The 25,648-nt window shown below is 36.2% G+C and overlaps 1 protein-coding gene across 4 annotated transcripts; it reads left to right on the plus strand.

Moving 5' to 3' along the window:
* Positions 1-3,166: 3,166 nt before the first annotated feature.
* On the plus strand, positions 3,167-24,478 carry LOC106060914 (gastrula zinc finger protein XlCGF8.2DB-like). Of its 4 annotated transcripts, none has more exons than XM_013219128.2 (4): positions 3,191-3,239; positions 17,102-17,339; positions 20,619-20,739; positions 20,915-24,478. In XM_013219128.2, exons 3-4 carry the CDS (start codon positions 20,731-20,733, stop codon positions 22,022-22,024), a joined length of 1,119 nt encoding a protein of 372 aa, XP_013074582.2. In that variant the 5' UTR covers positions 3,191-3,239; positions 17,102-17,339; positions 20,619-20,730; the 3' UTR covers positions 22,025-24,478. The 4 variants fall into 4 exon arrangements, with proteins under 4 accessions (XP_055878686.1, XP_013074582.2, XP_013074436.2 ...); XM_013218982.2 differs by lacking the exon at positions 3,191-3,239 and adding an exon at positions 13,279-13,335; XM_013219192.2 differs by lacking the exon at positions 3,191-3,239 and adding an exon at positions 13,279-13,335 and having other exon boundaries at positions 20,619-20,735.
* The last annotated feature ends 1,170 nt before the right edge of the window (positions 24,479-25,648 follow it).

Raw genomic sequence — 25,648 nt, forward strand, 5'->3', positions numbered from 1 at the left:
TAATTTCTCTGCATAATTTGAAACAATTAAACAGATAATGTTTCTTTGGTGGGGAACGTGTCTACTGTCGGAAGTTATCTGTATTAGCATACCATGAGACAGGCATGTCCACTTCTTCAGGCTCTATATAGGCCTATGAATACACAGTACCGGTACTGACTGTTAATAATGAGTCATGTCACTTTTATGACGTTTCATTTTTCTTTTTGTCCTAGTCATCATCTCAAAATGTATTTATTGGTTTCGTTTTAAATTTCTAAATTGTATACTTCTGAAAGCTACAGAAAATATAAATACATAAAGTGAACCCTGCGGTACCAATAAAAACACAGAAACAGCGTAAAAAAACAGAAACATAGAAACAGTGTAAAAAAACAGAAACAGTGTAAAAAAAACAGAAACAGCGTTAAAAAACCATAGAAACAGCGTTAAAAAAACATAGAAACAGCGTTTAAAAAAAAACATAGAAACGGCGTTTAAAAAAAAGAAACAGCGTAAAAAACAGAAACATAGAAACCGCGTAAAAAACAGAAACATAGAAACAGCGTTAAAAAAACAGAAACATAGAAACCGCGTTAAAAAACAGAAACATAGAAACAGCGCAAAAAACACAGAAACCGCGTAAAAAAACAGAAACAGTGTTAAAAAACATAGAAACCGCGTAAAAAACAGAAACAGCGTTAAAAAAACAACAACATAGAAACAGCGTAAAAACAGAAACAAAGAAACAGCGTAAAAAACAGAAACATAGAAACTGCGTAAAACAAACAAACATAGAAACAGCGTTAAAAACATAGAAACAGCGTTAAAAAACAGAAACACAGAAACAGCGTTAAAAAAACAGAAATATAGAAACAGCGTAAAAAACAGAAACAGCGTTAAAAAACATAGAAACAGCGTAAAAAAACAGAAACAGCGTTAAAAACATAGAAACAGCGTTAAAAAAACACATAGAAACAGCTTAAAATAATTTTTAAAAAACCAGTATGTTTGGTTTGAGCCGCGAATAAAACATTGTTAAACTACGCCTAGAGATTGCAGAATCGATGGGAATATTTACCAAAAAAAAAAGAGACAAGAAAATGAATTAGTGTTAACCCTTAAAACGCGTGTGGAAGTTTAGCCTCAAAACATCCGAATTGTAATTCCAATTTGTAAGCTCTCATTGTAAAACAGCTCAGCACTTTAAGGGTTAAGGCTAGCTACAATGTTGCTAACACACTAACAATTTAAATAGAGAAATAAAGCCATTTTCCGACACGTAGAAACAGTAGATTTAAGACAAAATTCAAATATCCCAATGTATCAATGTAAGTACCAGACCCGCAAGTTAAAATAATTTCAGGTCAATTTCATGTCGTTTTTCTTTGTTTTGTTTTTTTTTACCTTTTTTTTTTCTTTGTTTTTTTTTTTTACCTTTTTTTTTCTTTGTTTTTTTTTTCTTTGTTTTTTTTTTTACCTTTTTTTTTTCTTTGGTTTTTTTTTTTTTAACCTTTTTTTTCAGTTTTTTTTTCTTTGTTTTTTTTTTTTTTACCTTTTTTTTCTTTGTTTTTTTTTTTTTACCTTTTTTTTTTCTTTTTTACTTTTTTGATTAATTGGTCCGCGACTCGAGTGTCGGAAATGAAAAAGGATGGCTGCCTGGTCGTGCGGTTTGCGCGCTGGACTGTCGTTCGGATTTATCGACGGGAGGAGGCCTCAGACATTGCCAATGACAGATCTTTTATGGAGGCAGCTTGCCGCCCAATTCGGCGCGGGAGGACCTAAGTCTAAGTAAGTAAGTAAGTCACTGGTTTAGAGTTAGTTGCAAACAAACAGTGCTAGCAAGAGTTGTCTCTCCTGGACACCAAAACGAGTTGAGGACGGAAATACGTTGCGCGTGAGGGTGCTACGTTAACTCTTTTTCTCCTAATCTACAATATCTCGTTGATTTACCTCTTTAAACTAAATTAATGTTTAATTTTAAAAACTTTATGTTATATAGAAGGAGCATGCATTCCCCTTTAACTCTATACCAAATAAAACATTTTATGATCACAAAGAACAACGCTATTGAAGCTTAATCATAATATGGCAGTGAAATAGTAATGAGCAAAATGAAGAATTCCGCCTGAATGTGCAAAAATAATTACGAAGGGAAAGAGTTAATATCAGTTCCGGTCTTTTGGGGTCGAAGTAAAAACAAAGAACGTTCTGGTCAGGTGGCCTTCGTCAGCTACAAACTAACGAATTAACATTTCATACACTAAGAAAGAATCGATTCTCTTTTAATTTGTGTTGATTTTTTTAAAGGTTGATTCAATAAACTGCTTTCTTATCCATTTTTGTTTGAAACTTTACAAATGTGACGAAAGGAAATGTCATAAAACAATACAGCACGCCAAAGATTTCTGGAGAAAAAAGAACAAGGTAAAAAAGGTAGTTTGTTGGACATAAACTCAAAATCGGCACCCGAAAGGCTCCACTCAGACAGATAAAAATGCAGGTTTCAGTATTTTTCAGCAAGAATTTCATAATATTAACAACCACATGAGAATGCTGACAATGTCCTTCTAAACTGCATTCTTTATCAAGAGGCCCGAACAAGTCACTGGCCCCACAACGCCCCTCTAGAAAAAAAAACAAACTATATGGAGAGTTCCCTGATTTGGAAACCTCTACACAGTTCATCTCACCTGAAAGCTCCAACATAACAATGAGATTGAGGAAGAAGAAACAACAACGACCCTATCTCTACCTATGCAAGCCGATAATATTGTATTGTTAGTCCATGACATCATACCAAAGGATACGGATATTTATTAATGCCATTTTTAATACATTGTTAATTTGAACTGATTTGAAATAGTGTATTGATATATATATAATTGCTTACTAGTTGATTAAAAAAATTAAACCGTTTGCTTATAGAAAAAAAAAATGGCCGTTGTATCAGAAATCGGATTTTCAATATCTTTTCTTGTTTCGGCAATCTAAACGGGACGGTCGGACAGACGGTTCACACAAAACTAAAAAGCGGTTTATTGGGCGCGGGGGTGGGGGGGGGGGGCGCTAAAAAGTGAAAGAAACCGCCCATCTATTTTACTTTTATTTCTAATTTCTTCTCTAAAAGAATTTATAAAGGGAGGTAATAAGCTAGATCGTTATCCGACATCAAAATGTCGAAGATTGTTACTTTCATTGTGACATTGCTGTTTGTAGTTTAAGACTTCATCAACTAAGGTTGTAGTTAAGTTCACCAAGTAAGATATATCTAGTAGGCCTACTATCGTCTATTACTAGTCTAGAGTCTAAAATAAATTTTATTTTACAAAAATCAAAATAATATGAAAAATACTCAAACTTTAGACACTTCAGTGTTACGAGTGTAAGTCTTAATCTTACTAAGTTACTATCACAGTAACTATTTTAAACTATCTATTAGATCTAGATCTAATATCGTCTAGTCTTACTTAGGCTTAGGTGTAAGTCTAGACTATGTAAAGATCTAGATTTAGATCTAGACTATTCTAGACTTATCATTTTAATTTTTTATGAAAGTCTTAACTCATTATCACTATGTCATACTCATAGAGTTATAGAGTCTAAATTCTAGATGTAGATCTATGATTCTATCTAGATTCTAGATCTACTTTTTAAGTTTTTTACTAATCTAGTACCAGACTAGAGTAGATTTAGCTAGGGCAGTACATCCAGATCTAGATATTATTAGCATTTATTATAGCCTAATATACATTATAATAGATCTAGTTACGAAGTAACTATTAGTATTAGAGCATGAAATGGGTAGCCTGAGTCAGCCAGGAAAACCAATGACTTGGCAGAATTTAAGTTATTGCTTAACATGCATGACTAGATGCATGACGCATACTGTTAATAAGTATCACTAATTTTTTGGACAAAGTCTTTAATTTGATCTTTTCATAAACTTAGGCCTGGAACACTCCTCACCTTAAGGATGAAGTCTGTCTAAAGTGTCGGGGGCAATAAACTGTGTTATGATCAACATACTATTTTTCCTTCTTATTTATGCACACGCATACACACAAAAACTACCATTTATCTTCTGAAGAACAAGTTAGAGGGGGATTGATTGCACCTGCCACCACTTGACAGAGAGGGCATTGTGACATGGGGCATAATCATAATAAAGCATCCATATGTCTGCAATGTCTGGTTTCATGTGGATGACCCATTTTTTGGGGACTTTTAATTACATATTTATAAAAAACTTGGTTGACAGTTTGGTTTGGACCATCTGTCAAAAAAACAGCATTGATTTGATCTTTAATTTGCTCATTCAACCTTTTTTTGGTCGTACCTAGAACCTACACTTTGTAAACTACACAAACAAATCTACCCGGTAAACTCCACCAAATAACCCACAAGTCATATTGTGATAACAACCAATACCGGTACCAAGTATGACATCCCAACAATGCACTGTCAACTATCACACTTCTGTAATGCACTATGTTAAAACTATCAGAACATAACTACCGTACATGTAGATTGATTTAGAAATTTTTGATTTTATTTGTACCTATTATGAGCATGATGCAAATGATATGAAATCAAATTTATGATTGCCCTTGTAGTTTATGAAATTGAAATTTGAAAGATGAACAGACAATACAAAACCAATGGCAGCTTTTTCCAACTGGAGCCTCTAGTAGTTAGGAGAATTTATAATTATTCTTCTTTTTTTTTTTTTTTTGCATATGCAGTTTAAACTATTTTTTTAAAAAGATTGTCACTGTGCAAAAGGTGGTTGATATATATTTAATGCAAGTAAAGTAGTTCCCCTTTCAGACCTTGTGATCTATGGGGCAGATGAGGTAAAATTCATCTGTTTCTGTGGCCTACAGTTGTCAAGGATGTCATGTGGCCAGCAGAATGACCAACCACCTTTACTTTTCCCTTACTAATGTCAGGTACATATTAGAGCTGGGTGGACTCAGAGGCGTCCTAAAATCCAGAAAGTAAAAATCCCAGTCTTCACAGAGATTCTAACCCAGGACCTCTGGTTCGGAAGCCAAGCGCGTTTCCACTCAGCCACAGCATTCCAATATTTAATGTAATTAAGTAATAGCTAAGTTTATGTCACTGTCTCAGTACAATTACTAGCTGCCTTTACTTTCCACAACTAAGTCAGGTACCTATTAGAGTAGGCTCAGTGGCACCCTAAAAATCCCCAAATCCAAAATTCCAGTCTTCACCCAGATTCAAACCCAAGACTCCAGGTTCAGAAGCCAAGCTCTTAACCACTCAGCCACCACGCCGCCACATATAGTAATAATGCATACAATAGTAAAGCTATAGAAATTGAACTGCATGTATTGCTGTTTATTGCTGAATGAGCTATTTGTTCATTTCAGGTTTTTTTTGTTTTTTTTTTAAAGGCACTAATAAGAATAAAGTAACTTAAGCCATGAAGCAGAGGAATATATTGAACCAATTTCTAAAAAGAGATTGTATGAACACGGCAAAAGATCACTGTAAGAAACTTCACTGTGTCATGTGCAATAAAGGATATGCACAACGCCATCATTTTAAGCAACACCTTTTATCTCACATACAAGCAAAACAGTTTCGGTGCCCCGAATGCCAAAGAGAATTTAGCAGCCAATATCATTTAAAGAAACACAGAAGGGCTCATTCTGGACAGACTTGGCAATGTACATTGTGTAACCAATGGTTTTACTCATTTTTAACTCTGAAAGATCATTTTCCAGTTCATATTAGAGAAAAGCCATTTCAGTGTTATCAATGTAACAGAATATTTACAAAATGTTCAAAGTTAAAAGAACATTTATCATTTCATCTTAATTTTCGATTCAAATGCTCATTTTGTAATAAAGGATATTTCATCCATTCACATTTAAAAGACCACATGCTGACTCATAATATTTATTGTCATATTTGCAATAAAAGCTTCCGCAGACCCTCCTACTTAAAATCACATATGTTTTCTCATACTGGAAAGAAACCATTTAAATGTAACCAATGCTGGAAAGAGTATATATGTAGCACAGATTTGAAGTACCATGTACTGATTCATAATGAGAAGCAACCATTTCAGTGTGATATCTGCAACAAAGGATTTACACGACTTCGCTACTATAGAGAACACATTCTGGTTCATACAGACGAGCGACCCTTTCAATGTGACATTTGTTTAAAAAGGTTTAAAACAAACTATGCTAGGAAACGGCATTCTCAGATTCATAGTAAAGAATCCCCAGCTGAATGTACCATATGCAGTAAGAGATTTAGCTTTAGATCACAATTTTTACTCCACCAAAAGAAAGTTCATTACAATTGTGATATAGAAAAACGTTATTTCTGTGTAATGTGCAATAGAAACTTTGCGTCTTTGTGCTTTTTGAAATACCATTTTGCTTATCATCTAAGGAAAACTGCATTTGTGTGTGTACTATGTAATAAAAGTTTTGCTTACCTGGACAGTTTAAAATGGCACGTTAAAGCTCATGTGGTAAAGAGAAAATAAGATACCGGTAATTTTAGAACCCTTTTTTATGAAGACTTTGTTTGGGCATGCTTCATTTCTCGAGTTGCAAGTATTTTAAAAAAAAGTAGAACTTTTCAATAGTACGAACCTGATTAAAATTTTGTCAAAAGTGAACAGCTACTGGACGAAGCGCTGGCAACAAGATCTGTTCCTATTGGTTTAATGCCGTTGACAGTACAATACATCACACAGTTAAGGAAGGCAACCCATTCCAAGCTTTGAAGAAATTACATTCTCTTTGGACATAAGCTAATGAGGTTAATATGCTTCAGAGTTGTTGGTAACATTAGCATCGATCTGAACAAGCTTTCTTTTTTACTTAAGTTTATAACCTCAAACATGGAACAGTTTCATATTTGCCATTTGAGTTTTAGACATAGTGCACACAAGTGGCATACATGTTGTGCTTAGGGCTGTGAAATAATTTACTTTCTCCAGGCTCCAAGTAGTTCATTTAAGAAAATAATGAAGTTGTATTAGAACCAGGTTGTTCAATAAGGCAATTAAACACTAGTTATTCATCTAGAGTCATAACTTAGTTATTTGATTGGGACATTGACAAATAGTGTTGGGTGAGGTGGTTGCATAAGAAAATGGAAATGATAAATAAACAAAGATTGACTGATATACTTTGCTTTTCTAACAATGTTTGACTTGTAGATTAATGCAATGATAATTCTTTTTCAAAGATGCTTGTAATACAATGTCTAACTTATGTAGAATTATGAATAGATGAAAAAATTACAGTTTGTATTGCCTACTAAAAATCTGGAATGAATTACTAGAGTTTGTCAGAAACTTTTTTTTTGATGTTACATGTGCTTTCCATTTATAATTTTTTAAAGTTGCCTATTCTAAGTTGTACAATAAAAATAACAATCTGAGTTGTTGTTGTTTTTTTCACTAATTTGCAATTATATTTATATATCGCTGCTATATATGTTATTATGGTTCTTTATCAAGAATTTTATCAGTCATCTCTAGCCTTAGGTTCTCATTCTAGAAATTTGTTAGGGAACTGATTTTCTCAAACACTGAAAGCTATTTTTCCCAAATGATATTATGTAATATGTTCTAAGGCATTGTCTTTGATTTCGGAGATTAATGATGATCGCAGTATTTTACATAAACATTCAAAACCAGTTTTGACCTGCATATGTTATAGTAATTTGTTATCATGTATGTAGGCCCATATCTAAAAACTATAAACAGTATAAATATATGTAATTAAGGCAGGTCAAGTTGATATGTAAGGTGAGAAACACTTGCATGCTGTCTTAATATTTACCAGCTATTTCCTTTTTACAGTTCACTACTTGTTCTCACTTTTCTATTATCTGTGACCATAAAATTAAATTTATCTATAAAAAAACAAAAAACAAAACTAAAGATAAGCACAATAATTGACCATCAACATTAGTTTCACAAATCTTATTGGGTTCATAGACGTTTTGGACTGAAATATTTTGGTCAAACACTCAAACAGTCAAGGTAAAAAAAAAGTTCCCCCTGGCAGACCTTGTGATCTATGGGTCAAATGATGTAAAGGGCATCTGTTTCTGTGGCCCACGGTTAATCACGGTGTTATGTGGCTAGCATAATGACCAACCGCCTTTACTTTTCCTTAACTAATGTCAGATCCCCCACTCAGCCACCGGGCCTCCTGAATACCAAGGTACCACTATATAAATACACAAATATATATTCACATACATACATTGAAAAAATCAAAATGTTTATGATACACTCTTATCTATTCTAAAAATGTTGTATGTCATATAAATGTATATAATATTTATTTAATTTAATATTTTTGTGTTAAATTGAATGAACGGTTTAATGAGTTGAATGATTTTAATATTGGGAGAAGTCAAAGGCTTTTATTCTAGTATTAACAATGTTCACCATTCTAAGCTGATTTTTTTTTTTTGGGGGGGGGGGTTCTAACGTCTGTGTGGAGAGTGTCATTCTGTTGGGCCAAGTAACATCCTCAAGAACTATTTTACTTGGAAATCTCCCCTTGTTCCTCTGTCTGCTGAATTGTTGGGGCACCACTCTTGATTCGTTGTTCTAACGTCTGTGTGGAGGTTGTCATTCTGTTGGGCCAAGTAACATCCTCAAGAACTATTTTACTTGGAAATCTCCCCTGTTCCTCTGTCTGCTGAATTGTTAGGGCACCACTCTTGATTCGTTGATATCTGACACCATTCCACTGTCTTTGTGCCAGGATTAGGGTCTCTTCCATTGATATATGCCCAACCTTTCTTTGATACTGTTATAGCCCTATTGGGGGCGCGAAAGGGTTAACTGTTGGTTCACTTTACACACGTGAACTCAGGCGATGGACAAGGGACAGTACTACGGTTACGCGCCAAATATGATCAATGTTATGGTCATGTGATCGAAAGCCTGCGTGGACCAGAGACACAGTGTGTAAGAAGGCGGCAGTTCAAGATAGGACACGGAGGAGACCTGGGCTGTTAGTCTGGCTATGAAGGCTGGTTGAGTCCATAAAGCGATAGAGACAGTAGAGTTTTGTACGGGGATGTACAGAGTAACATTTTAGTTTTTGATGTGTTTGTTGCCAATTGTCTAGTATTGGCTGTTATCTACTTATCCATTCATTAAAGTACCAGATTATTGTAGATTATTGCAACAGAAACGGCAACAGAAACGGCAAACTTTATCAATTTTACAAGCGGCGAGGGTTGTCAACACCCGTTGATCTTCTTCTTCTTCTTCATCGTTCTCATTGTTATGTTGGAGTGTTCATATGACTAGACCAACACATGAGATGAACTGTGCAGTGGTTTCCACATCAGGGAGCTCTCCATATAGTTTTCTTTCTATTGGGGTGATTTGGGGCCAATGTCTTACACGGGCCTCTTGGTAGAGAGAGCAGTTTTTGGAGGACGTGGTCGGGCATTTTCTGTTGATACTCCACATGGGCAGATTTCACTGGTTCCAATTTTGAGCTTCCGGTACATATGTTGTCGCATTCTGTTGTGTCCGGTCCTGAGTCGGTGTTGGGTCTAATCTAACAGGACGCCCTAAGCCCGATACATCATCATACATGGCCAGCCCTTCAGTGCAAAGATGTCTACCCTAATTGGTCATTTAGCGCCACACTTTCATGGAGGACCTAGAGCAGTGGATTTTTCCCTAACTAATGCCAGGTACCCATTGCGGTTGGGTGGACTCGGGGTGTCAAAAATTGCCAGTTTTCACCGGGATTCCTTTCCACGTTTTTGGAAGCCCAGTGATTTATCACTCATCCACCACGCCCCCATCACAAATACAGCTTCATTAAAATTGAGGAAATCCAATACAGGAAAAACAAAGTCAATGGGGCCCCGTGGTGACACGAAAACACAGCTATGAAAAAAACAAACAATGTCTTGTGTAATAAATGTTTTAAGTTTGGGCTTGTTTAAAGTACATTCTCAAATTTACATTGAAGAATAGCCTTATAAATGTGACGAAACGCAATACCAAATTTTATTTCTAAAACATGAACCCAATTGCGACCTGCATATTTAACCGCAAGTCGTTGTCCGCTGGGAGTCTATAATTAAGGGTAGTTTTTTTTTCCCGTCTGCGTCTGTCGTCGACAAGGATCCTTAGTTCTTTCAGTCTCAAATGTGTGCCTCGCGACCTTCATGATAGGTCTCCGGTTGTCTCTTTGAGAGGCCTTCGTCTGCCAGTGTCTTTCCTCTTTGCCTGTGAGGGCAAAATGGGCGCCAGCTTTGATCTCTATTGTGCTCACGGCTTAAAGGAGGCGCCTCTTCTACGTTGCTAGCAGGGGTTCTCAACATGTGGGTCGCAACCCCTTTGGGGGTCGATTGACCATTTGCCAGGGGTCGCCTAAGACCATCGAAAATATGGATTGTTATTGTCTACTCTTCTATTGCTGTATGTGTGTGGGGGGGGGGGTCGCGGCAGAGTGGGGGATTGTAAAATGGGGTCGCCGAGCCTAAAAGGTTGAGAACCGCTGTGCTAGAGGCTGGTGTGAACTGCTTATATTTTTGGGGGGTAACCATCCACAAAATCCTGGATTGGATTTTGTGTATTGTCTGTTTAAATACTATTTCACTATTCTAAACGAAAGTCCAAACACATCCAAGGGACACAACAATTAAATATACTTAATAAAACTTGTGAAGACTTCAACTGATGTTTATTCACAGATGTGGATTATTTTCTTGTCTAGCTATCCTTCGTTTAATTAGCAGTCTATTCAATATCCATCTTTCTACAGGCCCTAGCCATATTCTTCTCCAATCATGTACCCGCATTCTGCAACGCCATTCGTCTGTCTGACTACCGGTACGTAGGCCTATCTACTTTTACCGTCGGTAATATCAATGCACAATAGGCCCTATATTTATTTACAAAACGAACATAATCTCTAAACTAAACCAGGTCACTACAACCTACATACCCAAAGAGGAAAAACGCCTTACAAAAGGGAATAAAAAAAAAAGACCAAAAAAAATCTAAAAATTGAACTTGTATTTATTTAGACAATAGTAGGCTCAATCAAAGGCTGAATTATATGCCATGTGTTTTTCATAAGAAAGGATATTTTATCTTCTTGTTATCTTATATAATACAGACGTTACTTCAAAAAAGAAGATGATTACGTCCTACGCGTCATGCTTTCAGTCATGCATGTTAATCAATGACTTCAATTCTGCCAATTCACTCGTTTTCCTGGCTAGCTCAGGCAACCCATTCCATGCTCTAATAGCGCTAGGGAAGAAGAAGTATTAGTACTAATTTGTTCTAGCATATAGGACGAGGAATGTGCCTTTATCTTTGTGTCTTTCTGGGTATTTTATTAAACTCACATATATCACAATAGCTCATCATTCGCGCGTGAAACTCGGTGCATGGCATTTTCTTCAAATTGTACATTTTGTGAGAAGAATTCCTGGCTAGGCAAAGTTTATTTCTCTCTTTTTTTTTTGTCCTCTGTGCATTTATCAGCGAAATCACGTACTGAAGGTTGACAATACGCTCGTCAATCCAAAAGATAACATCACAAATTGTGAGGAGCGGAGAGCAACAATTTAATTTTCATTAGAGCATCTGCACTGTACAGGATTGTGTTAGTTTAAGATCACTTCAAAAGTAAAAAAACAAAAACAAAAAAAACTTTTTTTATTTTTGTCTTTTTTTTTTTATCTTATCTTACATAATACAGACGTTACTTCAAAAAAAAAAAAAAAAAGAAGATGATTACGTCCTACGCGTCATGCATTCAGTCATGCATGTTTTTTGTTTTGTAAAATGTTTTACATGTTTCGGATGTTCCTTCAGAGTTGAAGATAGTTTACTTCCTAGTCCAAACCTCCCGCAGGACGACGGGGGATAGTTTACTTCCTAGTCCAAACCTCCCGCAGGACGACGGGGGATGGGAGCGGGCAGGGTTTGAACCCGGGACCATCGATAAATCCGAATGACAGTCCAGCGCGCAAACCGCACGACCAGGAAGCCAATGACTTAAATTCTGCCAATACTGTTCATTGCAATACGATCAAACAAGTGAACATCGTTGACGTCAATGCCTCTTTCGTTTAGGTAATGGTATGCATGACTTTAATAAATCATCTTATTTAGTGTCATATCTTATATAATACAGTATTAATGTATTTATTAACATTCAATGAAAATATTGGAATTCCTCGTCCATTTTTTCCGAAATATTCAATGCGTCTTTGGTGAGTGTCACATTAGTTTTCATAACCTTCTTTATGCAGTTTGTTTTTTTACCTTCAAAGCACGGTACATATTCTTATTATGTTGCAGTGTTTTTTTTTTTGTTTTTTTTTTGCTGTCAATATGACGTTTTAAATCAGTGCTTCCCCCTTTTTTTTTACCTACAAGTAAAGGGAGTGGTGGTCTAGCTACGAATAATAATAAAAAAAACAGCACAATTCGATTAATAAATTATATGCCGGACATTTTAGGGCTAATTCCTTCCGGACGGAGGATACGACCCCCTCCCCCCCCAAAAAAAAAGGGGGGGGGGGGGAAGGTGGACATTGCTTTCTTTTTTAACGCTATGTAGGCCTATATGTACGGGTATATATAAGCTACATATAGGCTTATCTTATATCATACAGACGTGACTTCAAAAAAGAAGTCTTTCATATTGATTCATGTTGACTCAAAAGTAAAGTAGCAATTATACATAAAACACTGAACCATAATCTTCAAATACGAAATCTAATAAAATACTCTGAAAGACACAAAAATAAAGGCACATTCCTCGTCCCATATGCTAGGACAAATTTGGACAAATGCTCCTTCTTCCCTAGTGCTATTAGAGCATGGAATGGGTTGCCTGAGCTGGCCAGGAAAACCAGTGACTTGGCAGAATTTAAGTCATTGGTTAATATGCATGACGCGTATGACGTAATCATCTTCTTTTTTGAAGTAACGTCTGTATTATATAAGATAAGATTGTTTTAAATTTAATGACTTCAACTATGGTTTGCCTTTGTCGATATCAATGTGTAAGTTATAACTGAAATATCGGGAAATGTCGTAGAAAAACACCAAGAATAGTGCAAATAAAGTGAAAATACTAGAGTAGTAGGCCTAGTAGCCAGAAATCCGTTTTACTTCATCATTATATAGGCACGTGTTTTCAATCACAGACCTATATATATATTATACCTTTTTTTCTATACAAAATTTCCAAGGGAGGTAATAGCGCTATAATTTTTATATGAAGTTGAAACTAGATCTACATTCTACATTGTTTACATCTCTAGAATCTCTACATTTTTAGCGTTTAGGTATTAAGATTTAGATCTGGTGTAGATGGTTAGTTCTGCCTAGATTACTAGTCTAGGTCTAGATCAGAGTATCATCAGATTACGACTAAGTCCCTACTATTAGTAGAGTATACTACTACTAGGCTAGGTATTTTTTTTTTATTAGATCTTGATCTTAGATCTAGTCAATCTAGACATTCTAGTTTCTAGACTCGAGACCTAACAATAACCCCTAGTTGGCTAGGCCCTACCTAGTACTTTACTTACTCTTACTCTTACTACTGAGCCCTACTCGCTACTGGCCCTACTACCTAGCCCTGGCCTCTAAGTCAAAGCAAATCAAGCTCAAAGTCTAAGTTTGTTGAAGTTTAAATAGTCTAAGTCTCTAGTTGTAATTCTAAGTCCTATGTAGTCTAAGTTACTAAGTCTAAGTAGATCTAGAATCTATATCTAGTATATGATTAATATAGAGATTAGTCTATTAGATGACTATTCACTATTCTGAATTCTATAGTCTATACTATAGTGACTATACTAGACTATAGACTCTATTCTAGTCTAGATAATCATTAAAAAAAAATGGGCTATTTTTCATAATCATGATAATGTAAAAGATTAGATCTCAAATCTAAATCTAGTCTTAGTTTTCATTTTGAATGAATGAAAACACTTATAATAATAATAAATATGGCTTTTATATAGTACTACTTTCATACTTATAGCATGCTCAGAGCGCTTTGGTCCAATCTCAGTTGTGGACCAGTGGGGGGAGGGTATCTAGGAGAAGATTTTTCCCTGCTGCCTTCAGGCACTCAGTAGACACAACACAGCCCCCTTCATAGGTAGCCAAGCCAAGTTCAAGCGCACTTAGCCTCTCAACCACGCTTATATTATATTGATTATATTATATGGCTGGCTGGCTGCTGTTGGCCTCCTTCAGTTGTAGAACGACTATGGTTCATCTCGCGCACTTCCTCATGTGGCTGTGGAGCCCTATTTGGAGAGACACTCCCATCCACAAATATTGCAGGTTAAGGTGGCTTTTGCTTGGGTGGTAGAGGAGCTGGCCATTTTTCGTATTGTAAGTTTTTCTTCCTGAGCTGAGACCCATGTTCTTTCACTGTCCATAGCTTTCTTGGTCACTGTCTCTCTCCATCTGGTGCGGTCTAGAGCTAGGTCAGTATTGGTCAGTATTGATGTTCACTGATTTGAGGTCCCGTTTTATTACACCTATGAGGGCTATAATTATGCTGGGAATACCTGTTCGCACAAGGATCTTAGTATTGCACACTTTTTCTTGTTATTGTCTATGAGGATGGAGGGTGGTGCTGTAGCAGGTGGTCCCATAACGTTTGTTTTCTTCATGCTAATTGTTAAGCCATATTCTTTACAGGCCTGAGAGAGGTGGGACATTAGTGACTGAAGTTCCTCTTGTGTGTGTGCCACTACTGCTGCGTCATCCGCAAATAACATATCTCTTACAAGGGTGGTTCTGATTTTTAGTTTTGGCCCTCAGTCTGGCAATATTTAGGAGTTTGTCATCAAATCTGGAATGGAGATAGATGCCTTCGGTGGATTTGTCAAACGCGTTGTGGATTAGCAGTGAAAATAGTATTCCAAAGAGGGTTGTGGCCAGGACACATCCTTGTTTAACTCTGCTCAAACTTTTGGAGCTGGCACCGTTGAATTGCACTGTACCCATTATATTTTGGTGGAAAGATATGATTACATTTAGTAGCTTGGGTGGACAGCCTATTATCTGTAAAATTTTTAAGAGGCCATCTCTGCTGACTAGATCGAAGGCCTTTGTCAGGTCAATGAACGCAATATACAAAGGCATCCTTTGTTCTCTGCACTTTTCCTGAAGTTGGCGGATGGAGAAAATCATGTCACTCGGGGATCTCCCTGAGCGAAAGCCGCATTGTGATTCTGGTTAGACCCGATCCGCGAGTTTTTGTAGCCTGTGAAGTATCACTCGAGCAAAGACTACAATACTTAGGAAGGAGATTGGCCTATAATTGTTGCAGTCGCTTCTGTCACCTTTGGTTCCACAAGGTTGTTAACACCTGAAGTGGTAATGGTCTTAAGCCCATCATTACCTAAAAAATGTTTCCAATGGCATGCGTCTCAATTAGCCTCTGACAACCAGCCCAACTCCTGGCCTTCACGTGTGGTTCAGTTACTACATACAGGAGAAGGGGCAAAGGCGAGCAACCAGTAAGCTTCGGGCAGGAGGGGCTCGTTAGCCTTGGTTGGCTACCCATCTAGGAGAAGGAAAACTCTAAATCCAAACCTCCGCTGCCTTGCGGCTATACCCAAATGCAGGAAAGGCTTCGGGAGGCAACCCTGAGGAAAAATCAGGAGCTGGTGACCCTTAGGCAGATTGTGGCACACTGTGCTACATCCTGGCACAGCCTGCTGCGCTACTTATATTATATATAATTATAATAATACTAATACATAAAGTTAAGACTTAAACTTTAACAGAGTCACAAAAGATATATCTTTAAATAGTGAATTTGATTTTAAGTTATTATACAATATATGGCTAGCATTTTTAGATCTTGACTAGATCTAGAATAATCTAGATATATTTTCGAACTTATTTTTATCTAGATTGAGTTGACTAGATCTAGTATGATATGATATTATTATTTATATAGTACTAATAATAATATAGATCTAGTGAATACAAACATTACAGATTGATGAGAATATAGTCATAGATCTAGAATAATCAGAATGTTATAGAAGATCTAGATATCTATATATATATCTTCTATTTTGACTTTTGATGGAATGTAGTCAATGTAGATCAGGGGTTCTCAACCTGTGGGTCGCGACCCCTTTGGGGGTCGATTGAGTATTTGCCAGGGGTCGCCTAAGACCTTCGAAAATAAGGATTGTTATTGTCTATTCTTCTATTGCTGTATGTGTGTGTGTGTGCGGTGGTCGTGGAAGTGTGGGGGATTGTAAAAAGGGGTCGCCGAGCATAAAAGGTTGAGAACCGCTGATGTAGATGTTGTCACACTAATATTTAATACTAAAGCTAAGGTAAACTGAAGGAATCAGCGCGAATTTTACACTGACTGACTTGAAGGACACTGACAATGTGATGGTGGCAATTAGATTCTTACAAACTGATTTAAATGCTTAAAATTGTAATTTGCTTTTAATGGTAATTTCTAGCTTGATAGGCAGGATTACCATTGCCAGCTAGGTGTCCTTAACTACCTTTTGTTTTCTTCCTTTGACAAGATATCTGATTTGAATTTCAAGAAACAGCACAGCTGAGATGGTGATAATGTAGAATAAATACCAGTTTTCTTGTTTTATTTTTAAAATGCTCTATTGTAGTGAAGTAAAGATTGTTAAAAGTAACATAGCCTGAGAAAGGCCCCTAAGCCTGGTACGTCCCATAATCCAAATGCATCTCTGATACCTTCACTTATTATATAGGGTCCCCAAAGGCTTTCTTGAAAAGCATGGAAAATTGCCAGGTCTTTCTGAATGATCTCATGACCATGTCATGAGTGAATAGAATGTGGAGTGTTTCAGATCATAGTAGTTTCTTAAAGAATTACTCCTCATCACCATTCACCTCTCACTTAGCGCTGGCCTGTATCCATCTATGTTGACTGATTACGTACATGGTTACCCCTGCCCACATCGCCACCCCAGTAATAACAATATCATTTATAGAAGTAATGCATACAACCCTAAAGCTTTATAAATGAAACTACATGTAGGGCTAGTGATTGCTAAATGTGCTACTTCTTTATTGCAGGTTTCAAAAGACTAACAAGTGGAGATAACTTCAACATATATTCCTTCAACGGAGAAGACAAACGGCCTTGACACACATTGTAACAAGAGATTCTATTAACACAGCAACGGATCATCATAAGAAGTTTCGGTGTCTGGTATTTGTAACAGGAAAGCTAAGTCCATAGGTGCCACTTAAAGACTTCACACAGATGTCTGGTAATTGGGAGAAAATGGTTACAAGTGCTTTCAATATACTGGTAAATTTTTTCAAATTGCATTTTGTTTTGCGAAAAAAATAAAATTCAAAATTTTAAACTACTACTATAATATTTATGAAAAGTAAACAATATATACAGTTAAATTTATTGGAGCCCAATCAGTACCTTTTGAGGTCAGCAGCGGTGTCAAACAGGGATGTGTGCTCGCACCTACTCTTTTTGGCATATTCTTTTCTTGCTTACTGCATTATGATAACGACATCAATGAAGGTGTATTTCTCCATACAAGATCCTCTGGAAAACTCTTCAATGAATCCAGATTGAAGGCAAACACTAAAGAAAGCAACTCCTCTACGCTGATGTCGGAACTATTGTTGCTGAAACTGCTACTCAGCTTCAGACCCTTGATGACAGACTATCTGCTGCATGCCAGAAATTGGCTTAAAGGGAAACTCCAATGGTTTTGACAATTTTTTATATAATATGTGTTTTGATTTACAGATAATGAATATATGATTCTTTTTTTTTTTTCTTTGCAATAATAACTTAGTATTTGATGTTTTTCCGACATAATTTTCCTGCGCATCCAAAACAGTCAGACTTTCACCGGGTTTCTATGTGACGTCACAAAGGTGTTTTAATCTATTGACTTATTGTATAACAGAAGACCATAAAGCAAAGTATACATTCTTGTAAAAGAAATATATCTTCGTCTAAGCAGTTAGATCTAGATCTTGTAAGCAAAGAAAAAATGCGTATTAAAAGTAGATTTACATGCTTGACTAACCACGGAAGTCTGTATTGTCTCCCCAGACCACTCAACACACATGGTTGTCTTGTCATGACCGACTACACATAGTCTCGACTAGCCTTACACTGACCAGTTTGTTCGGATCAGTCAGACACATGATCTGTTTACTTCTTGGGACAGAGAAAGGCTTAGATGAAAAATGTTACTCTTTTTCTCGAGTTGATTATCCTAATGCTTTTAGATCTATCTATACATGTGTGTATATATATATATAACTGTATCATAGCTCTGGACTAGGCCCTCACTGAGCCTAACAGCTACTGTAAGAATGAAGCGATACGATTGGTCAAATCTAGTTTCTCTTTCAGTATTGTTGATGGAAGTGACGTATGAACTAGCTTAAAACAAAATCTCATAGAACCCCGTTTTTTTTTTAGATGTCAAGAATTTACTGGCTAATTTATTAAATATAAATGTTTCTAAGCATTTAAATAAAAAATGGTTAAATGTTTACTATTTAAATATGTCAATAACTCAAATTTGAAAAACCGTCGGAGTTTCCCTTTAAATAGTAGACAAAGCAAGACCAAAGTACTAGTTCAAAACACAAGGACAATATAATGATCAACCACTGGAAATTATTGAACACTTCTGCTGTCTTGTTTCCATCATCTCAATGATGTGCTACTGGATGAAGACCTCAACAACAGAATAACCAAGGCAATGGGCACCATGTCATGGATTCAGAAAAAGGGTGTGGGACAATACCTTGCTGAATACTAATCCAAATCCCTAGTCAACTGGACCTGTGTGATGAACACTGCTACGTAGAAGTGAAAACATGGTCAACCTACTGTTGTGAATGTAAATCTAGAGTTGAAGCTAGGTGCTGAAACAAATGTGATACACACATATATTAAACATAAATGAATAGCAGCACCAGGGACCAAGTTTTTAAGAGAGAAAGTAATGCTATGAAAATATGGGACTGCGCTGACCAAGGCTCAAACCAGTGACCCTGGAAACGGCAACACCGCCTAGCGATAATGCACTAAGCGAACTTAACCTCTAGACCATCAGAATGTCCAAAAAAACATTCTTCTGATCTAGAGTCATTCCGCCCGTATGCAAATTACCACCCCAGTTGTCAATGGTCACATGCCCTAGCTAGCCCCTATGCTATTCATTTATGTTTAATATATGTATGTATAATCTACTGTTGGCTGGAAAAAAGTTGTATACCTTCCACCTCAGATGCGTATGGCAGGTTTTGAAAATAAGGGGATTGGCAAATAAATTAACCAATGAAGAAGAGCTTTGAAGAACAGGTTCTCGGGACATCTGTGCTATTATCGGCTGTAGATGGCTTGGACATGTTCACAAAATGCCACAAGACATTCTGTATGGTCATCTAATAGAAAGCAGGAGGACTGCAGGTCACCCTCTTCTAAGTTGTACTGATGTATGCAAACGTGACATGAAGCTTCTCAAAATTTACACCAAGAAGTAGGGGAAAATGAGGAGCTGGATAGATCCAGATGGAGAGCAAACTTAACAAAAGATTCCTGGACTGCAGATGGCGTACACACCAGAAGTAAAAAGAAGAGTGAAAGTGCTACTGTGTCAGTGTAATTACAGATGGCCTAGCCTTTGACTGCAGCTGCGTATCAAGGATTAGCCTCTTCAGTCACATGAGAAATAGCTAATTTAGTTCTTGAAGTGTTTTTGTTTTGTCATTTCCACTAGCCCTTATTACATTGACAAAAACACACACATATATATATATATATATATATATTCTGTGGCATTTTACGTCTCGAGAGACGATCTTTTCCCTTTGCAACTTCTTGTGTGACTAAAGAGGCCAATCCTTCATACAGCTGCGATCGCAGGATGGGCATATATAATCACCAGGCGCCGTTGCATTTTCACCCTCCTTTCTGCTTCTGTTGTGTATGACATCTGCAATCTGTGACCCTTCCTTTATGCTCTCTCTCCATGTGGATCTGTCCAGTGCCACCTCTTCCCAGTTGCCAGTGTCAACTTTGAAGAGCTTCATGTCGCGTTTGCATACATCCGTATAACGTAAAACTGCCTTCTATTAGATCGCCATACAGGATGTCCTGTGGAAGTCGACCTACTGGCATTATAATTTATGCAACCATTAATTTGTTTTTAAACATCTTAGTTCTTTCCTATGTTTTGGTAAAATGGGTTATAATTTTTTTTTCTTCGTTTTGTTTGTTGTAAATAAAGAATTAAAACATATTTGTATATTGTCTTTATTATTTTCTGAAGTAATAATAATATTAATTTTTATTTTATCAAATTTTTTTTTCTTCGTTTTGTTTGTTGTAAATAAAGAATTAAAACATATTGGTATATTGTCTTTATTATTTTCTGAAGTAATAATAATATTAATTATAATAATCTTTATTATCCATATGGAAATTTGTCTTACAATTTTTGCATGATAACTATAGAAAACCGAAATGTACATTCACACCAAACTCACTCATAATTTACATGTGAAAAGTTTTTATCAGATCTTTAAATTTTATTTATAGGCATTACTTCAAAAAAGAAGATGATTACATTGTGGGTACCAGTCCAGAGTCTGATGTGATAATTTGCAATGTTTGTTCACTAGAGGCCCATTTGTTCAGCCTTCTAACACCAATGTTGCAAGTATTTGTTGTTTTGAATTTAACTAGAGTCTTTATAATTCTTATAGAATATGCAGTGTAGTCAAATAAATCTATGTACTGGTATTGGTTTTTAATCATTGCATTTCTCTGGTCAGTTAGTTTATATTAGTAGCTCTATGCCTGTGTAACTAATTAGAATTATTTATTCCTAACAGGCTGAAAACATGGATCAGAGAAAGGATCTGGCTTTAGGGAAGTCACACTGTGTGAATCTGATACACAATTTAAAAATAGCCCAGTTTCAGTGTCCTGAATGTAAAAAAGAATTCAACACCAAAAAACAGTTTCTATGTCACCATTTCGTTCATTATGGAAATAAATTCAAATGCGACTTATGCAATGGAGGATTTAGATCACTACTTGCACTGAAAAATCATTTTCTGATTCATGCAGAAGAAGATCGATTCCTTTGTTACCACTGTAACAGAAAATTTAGAAAGATATCAATGTTAAAAGGTCATTTTTCATGGCATCGTCGAGAATTTTCATTCAAGTGTAAAATGTGCACAAAAAGGTTTTGCTCTAAAGTTAATTTAAAAGAACATTTTGATTTTCATAGCATTCAGATGAATGGTTTCCAATTTCCTTTTCGATGTCTGATCTGCAATAAAGGCTTCAGAAAATCTGGCCACTTAAAATCACACATGCCAGTGCATAGTGGAGAAAAGTTATTTAATTGCCCACGTTGCTCTAAACTGTTTAAACATATCTCAAGTTTACAAAGGCATTGCTTGCGTCACACTGAGGAAAAACTACATCGATGCGTTAACTGCTACAAAGGATTCCCGAGCAGTTATTCTTTTAAAAGACACATGCTGACTCACACAGGGGAAAAACCATTTCAATGTGACATCTGCTTTAAAAGGTTTAGAACACCCTGGCATGTTAAACATCACTGTCTGATTCATAGAATAGACAGGTTTACATGTAGTATTTGTGGTCAAGTATTTGATACCAAATCAAATTTGATTGCACACCAGAGTGAGAAACATGTAGGAATGAAACATTTTCAATGTGTCTTGTGTAATGAAATGTTTCTCTCTTTGAATTCCTTAAAAGTACATTCTCGTTTTCACTTAAAAAAGAAAAAACCCTATAAATGTGTCCTGTGCAATAAAAGATTTACACATTTCATTACAGTAAAAAGACATATCATAGCTCACACTAAGCCAATAATCTATAAATGTCTATTGTGTAATAGAGGATTAAGATATTTAACAAATGTAAAAACCCATATTGTAACTCACATTAAACCAAAATTGTAAAAAAAAAAAAAATTATTACCGGTATCTTAATTAAGGGAGATAAGTTGACCTTTAATGAATTTGACAGGTAAAAAAAATTCAAACCTTTTGTTTTTCATTCTAAAATAAAAGCCCCCCCTCCCCCCCCCCCTACACAAACATTATAACAAAATATGAAGGTTAAGTCTGCTGAAAATTCTACATCTGGTTTTCAAGTCTGGTTACTGGCACTAACTAACTTTGCACTAAACAGAACTTTATCCACTGGCATTTTTTGTTTGTTTGACATGTTTCCAATGTTCCTTCAGTTGAAGATAGTTTACTTCCTAGTCCAAACCTCCTGCAGGATGACGGGGGATGGGAGCGGGCAGGGTTTGAACCGTCGATAAATTCAAACGACAGTCCAGCGTGCAAACCGCTCAACCAGGCAGACATTTTTTTAACAATGTTTTCAGTGCATTTTTCAATGTTTTTTATTTGCATGGCTACCTTGTGGTATGCCCTGTTGTTCAGCTGTCCCTGCCCCCAAACCCTTCTGTCCTTTAGAAGTCTTTTGGGAATTTCTAGTTTCATATTTGTAAGTTATGGTTCTTTGTTTTGTTGATAACAGTAGACTACCTTTGGAACTCATTCAATTTGGTTTTTAGGTGTGCAAAGAAAAAAAAAATATTTTTTTTGGATGGAGGTCTTGTAGTTTTTCATCCACCGGCTAAATTCTAATCCTTCCTGTTCGTGAAAACCCCAGCTAGTATTCTAAGGGTTGAGCTATAAGCATTTGTGCAATGTGAATTAACAGAAAGAAAAATAAAAAATTCTGCCTCTTATTGCTAAAAGTCAACGCTCTGGCTGGCAAAAAAGAGGAACTGTAATGTAAATGATGGGACTGGCCTCTCTTGATATCCTACTAAAAACAGCTGCTGACTGGGAGAAATGAAGGGATTTGGTTACCAAACTCTCCCAAACACTCCTACGACGAAAGTCAAGGGAGAGGAGGGGGGGGGGTAGCTACGTTCTTTTTACAAAGCTTTTATCAACTCACTCCGTCTGTTTGATACAAATCTTGTACGCATTGTTTCTCCAAATTCCATTCTTGGGTCAAGTTGAAATTATGCACATTTATTTATAGTGAACGGTTATACACGAATCAATAAGAACAAAAACAAATTAGTTACCGGTAATCAATAAGTGGTAATTAATAAATTTTTATTTTTGGTAGAAAAAGGAATTTACCTGTTTATATGTTGCTACTCTGCAGTTTGTTTGTTTTTTTTAAGTTATTTTATATTTTGTTCATTTTTTTTAAGTTAGCCTAATTTGAATATTTGTTAAAGAAAATGTTGGTACTGGTAGTAAAAGCATCTAGAGTTGGAAGTTTTCTGCAAGCAGTTGTTCTCACTCCTTCAATCTCTAAGACGTGAAAGTTATTGCTTCTGTCAGAGCTTGAGATCAACAAGGCAGAGGGTTTACAGATCATCTGTTTCTAAGGCTGAGGGTTCACAAGAGTCTCTTCTAGCCAGCATACTGTCCCCAGCTAATGTCAGGTACCCATCAAAGTTGGGTGGACTTAGGGGTTGGCTAAAAATACTGGAGTTAAAGTCTCAGTCACCACCAAGACCCCTAGTTCGGAAGCCCATATGCTTCTTACAAAACCAGTGCAATGCCCATATTTACCTCTCTGTTACCACACCCCATAGTATATAGTACCAGAACTGACTGTTTCAATAATTCATCATCTTCTATGACATTACATTTCTCAGTCCTTTTTTGTTTGTCATTGTCATCAATATGAAATGTAAAGAAAGTTCCCATTTCAGACCTTGTGGTCTATAGGGCAGATGATGTGAAGGTCATCTGTTTCTCTGTGGCCTACATTTAACGTGGGTGTCATGTGGCCAGCACAACGACCAACCGCCTTAACTTTTCCCCAACTAATATCAGGTACCCATTAGAGCTGAGTGGACGAGGCGCCCAAAGATCCTGAAATTAAACATTCCAGGATTCGAACCCGGGACCCATTGGTTCAGAAGCTGAGGTTTTCACCTCTCAGCCACCACACCTCCAAATAATTAATTGTACTTCACCAGGATTCGGACCTCGGTTCGGAAGCCAAGCACTTCACCGCTCTGCCACCGTGCCTCATAACATGAAATGTATGGCATTTAAATTTATTTTTTTTTGTTTTTATTTGAAAAATTTGTAAGAAAAAGCAATTGTATTTTCTCACTTTGCCTTCTTGTTGTTTACTTGAAGATAAATTTATTAACTCTTTCTCTCCTAACTGACGATACCAACGTTGATTCCACCAGAATTTGGTAAATAATTATGGAGAGAAAGAGTTAATACATGACTGTTGACTTGGCCTTCTTGTTCTGTAAGATAGTGTTATGGAGGTATCATTCCTTTTTCTTTCCTTTCTGTTTCTTTTGCAGCAAAGTTAATCAAATGTCACATGTAATGAATAAAAAAGTAAATGTATGTACACTTGTTGTTTGTACTTTTAAATAGTTTTGTAATAATCTGAAAAACCAATGTTGTCTTCTTACTAGACCAGTGCAATGTTGTCTTCTTACTAGACCAGTGCAATGTTGTCTTCTTACAAAACCAGTGCAATGTTGTCTTCTAACAAAACCAGTGCAATGTTGTCTTCTAACAAAACCAGTGCAATGTTGTCTTCTAACAAAACCAGTGCAATGTTGTCTTCTAACAAAACCAGTGCAATGTTGTCTTCTTACAAAACCAGTGCAATGTTGTCTTCTAACAAAACCAGTGCAATGTTGTCTTTACAATGTTTTCTAATAAAAACCAGTGCAATGTTGTCTTCTAACAAAACCAGTGCAATGTTGTCTTCTAACAAAACCAGTGCAATGTTGTCTTCTAACAAAACCAGTGCAATGTTGTCTTCTAACAAAACCAGTGCAATGTTGTCTTCTTACAAAACCAGTGCAATGTTGTCTTCTTACTAGACCAGTGCAATGTTGTCTTCTTACAAAACCAGTGCAATGTTGTCTTCTTACAAAACCAGTGCAATGTTGTCTTCTAACAAAACCAGTGCAATGTTGTCTTCTAACAAAACCAGTGCAATGTTGTCTTCTAACAAAACCAGTGCAATGTTGTCTTCTAACAAAACCAGTGCAATGTTGTCTTCTAACAAAACCAGTGCAATGTTGTCTTCTAACAAAACCAGTGCAATGTTGTCTTCTTACTAAACCAGTGCAATGTTGTCTTCTTACTAAACCAGTGCAATGTTGTCTTTACAATGTTGTATTCTTGGATCTTGTAACATTGTTTCTAGAAATGGTATAATTTAAATACCGTACAGAGTAGTCTATCATTACACCTTGACAACTTTGCACTGTTTTTATAATAGAAATGTATTGTTCAGTGTCCAACCAGGGCCTCAACATAATTCACGAACAGAAAATTACCTTTTTGGGAGAAAGGATGTGTCACACATTCAATATTATCCACTTATTGGTATGACATGTAATATTCATCATTTAAGATTCAATAATTAGTTTGCAATTCACGCCAATTTAGCCTAAGTACAAAGCCTAAGTATAAACATTAACACTTCTGCTTTTACAATTTATTCTTCAATTTAGATATAAATAATTTCAAGGAAATATGTATGTAACAACTAGTTCA

The sequence above is a fragment of the Biomphalaria glabrata genome, chromosome 3 (genome assembly GCF_947242115.1).
Source record: "Biomphalaria glabrata chromosome 3, xgBioGlab47.1, whole genome shotgun sequence".
Lineage (NCBI taxonomy): Eukaryota > Metazoa > Mollusca > Gastropoda > Planorbidae > Biomphalaria > Biomphalaria glabrata.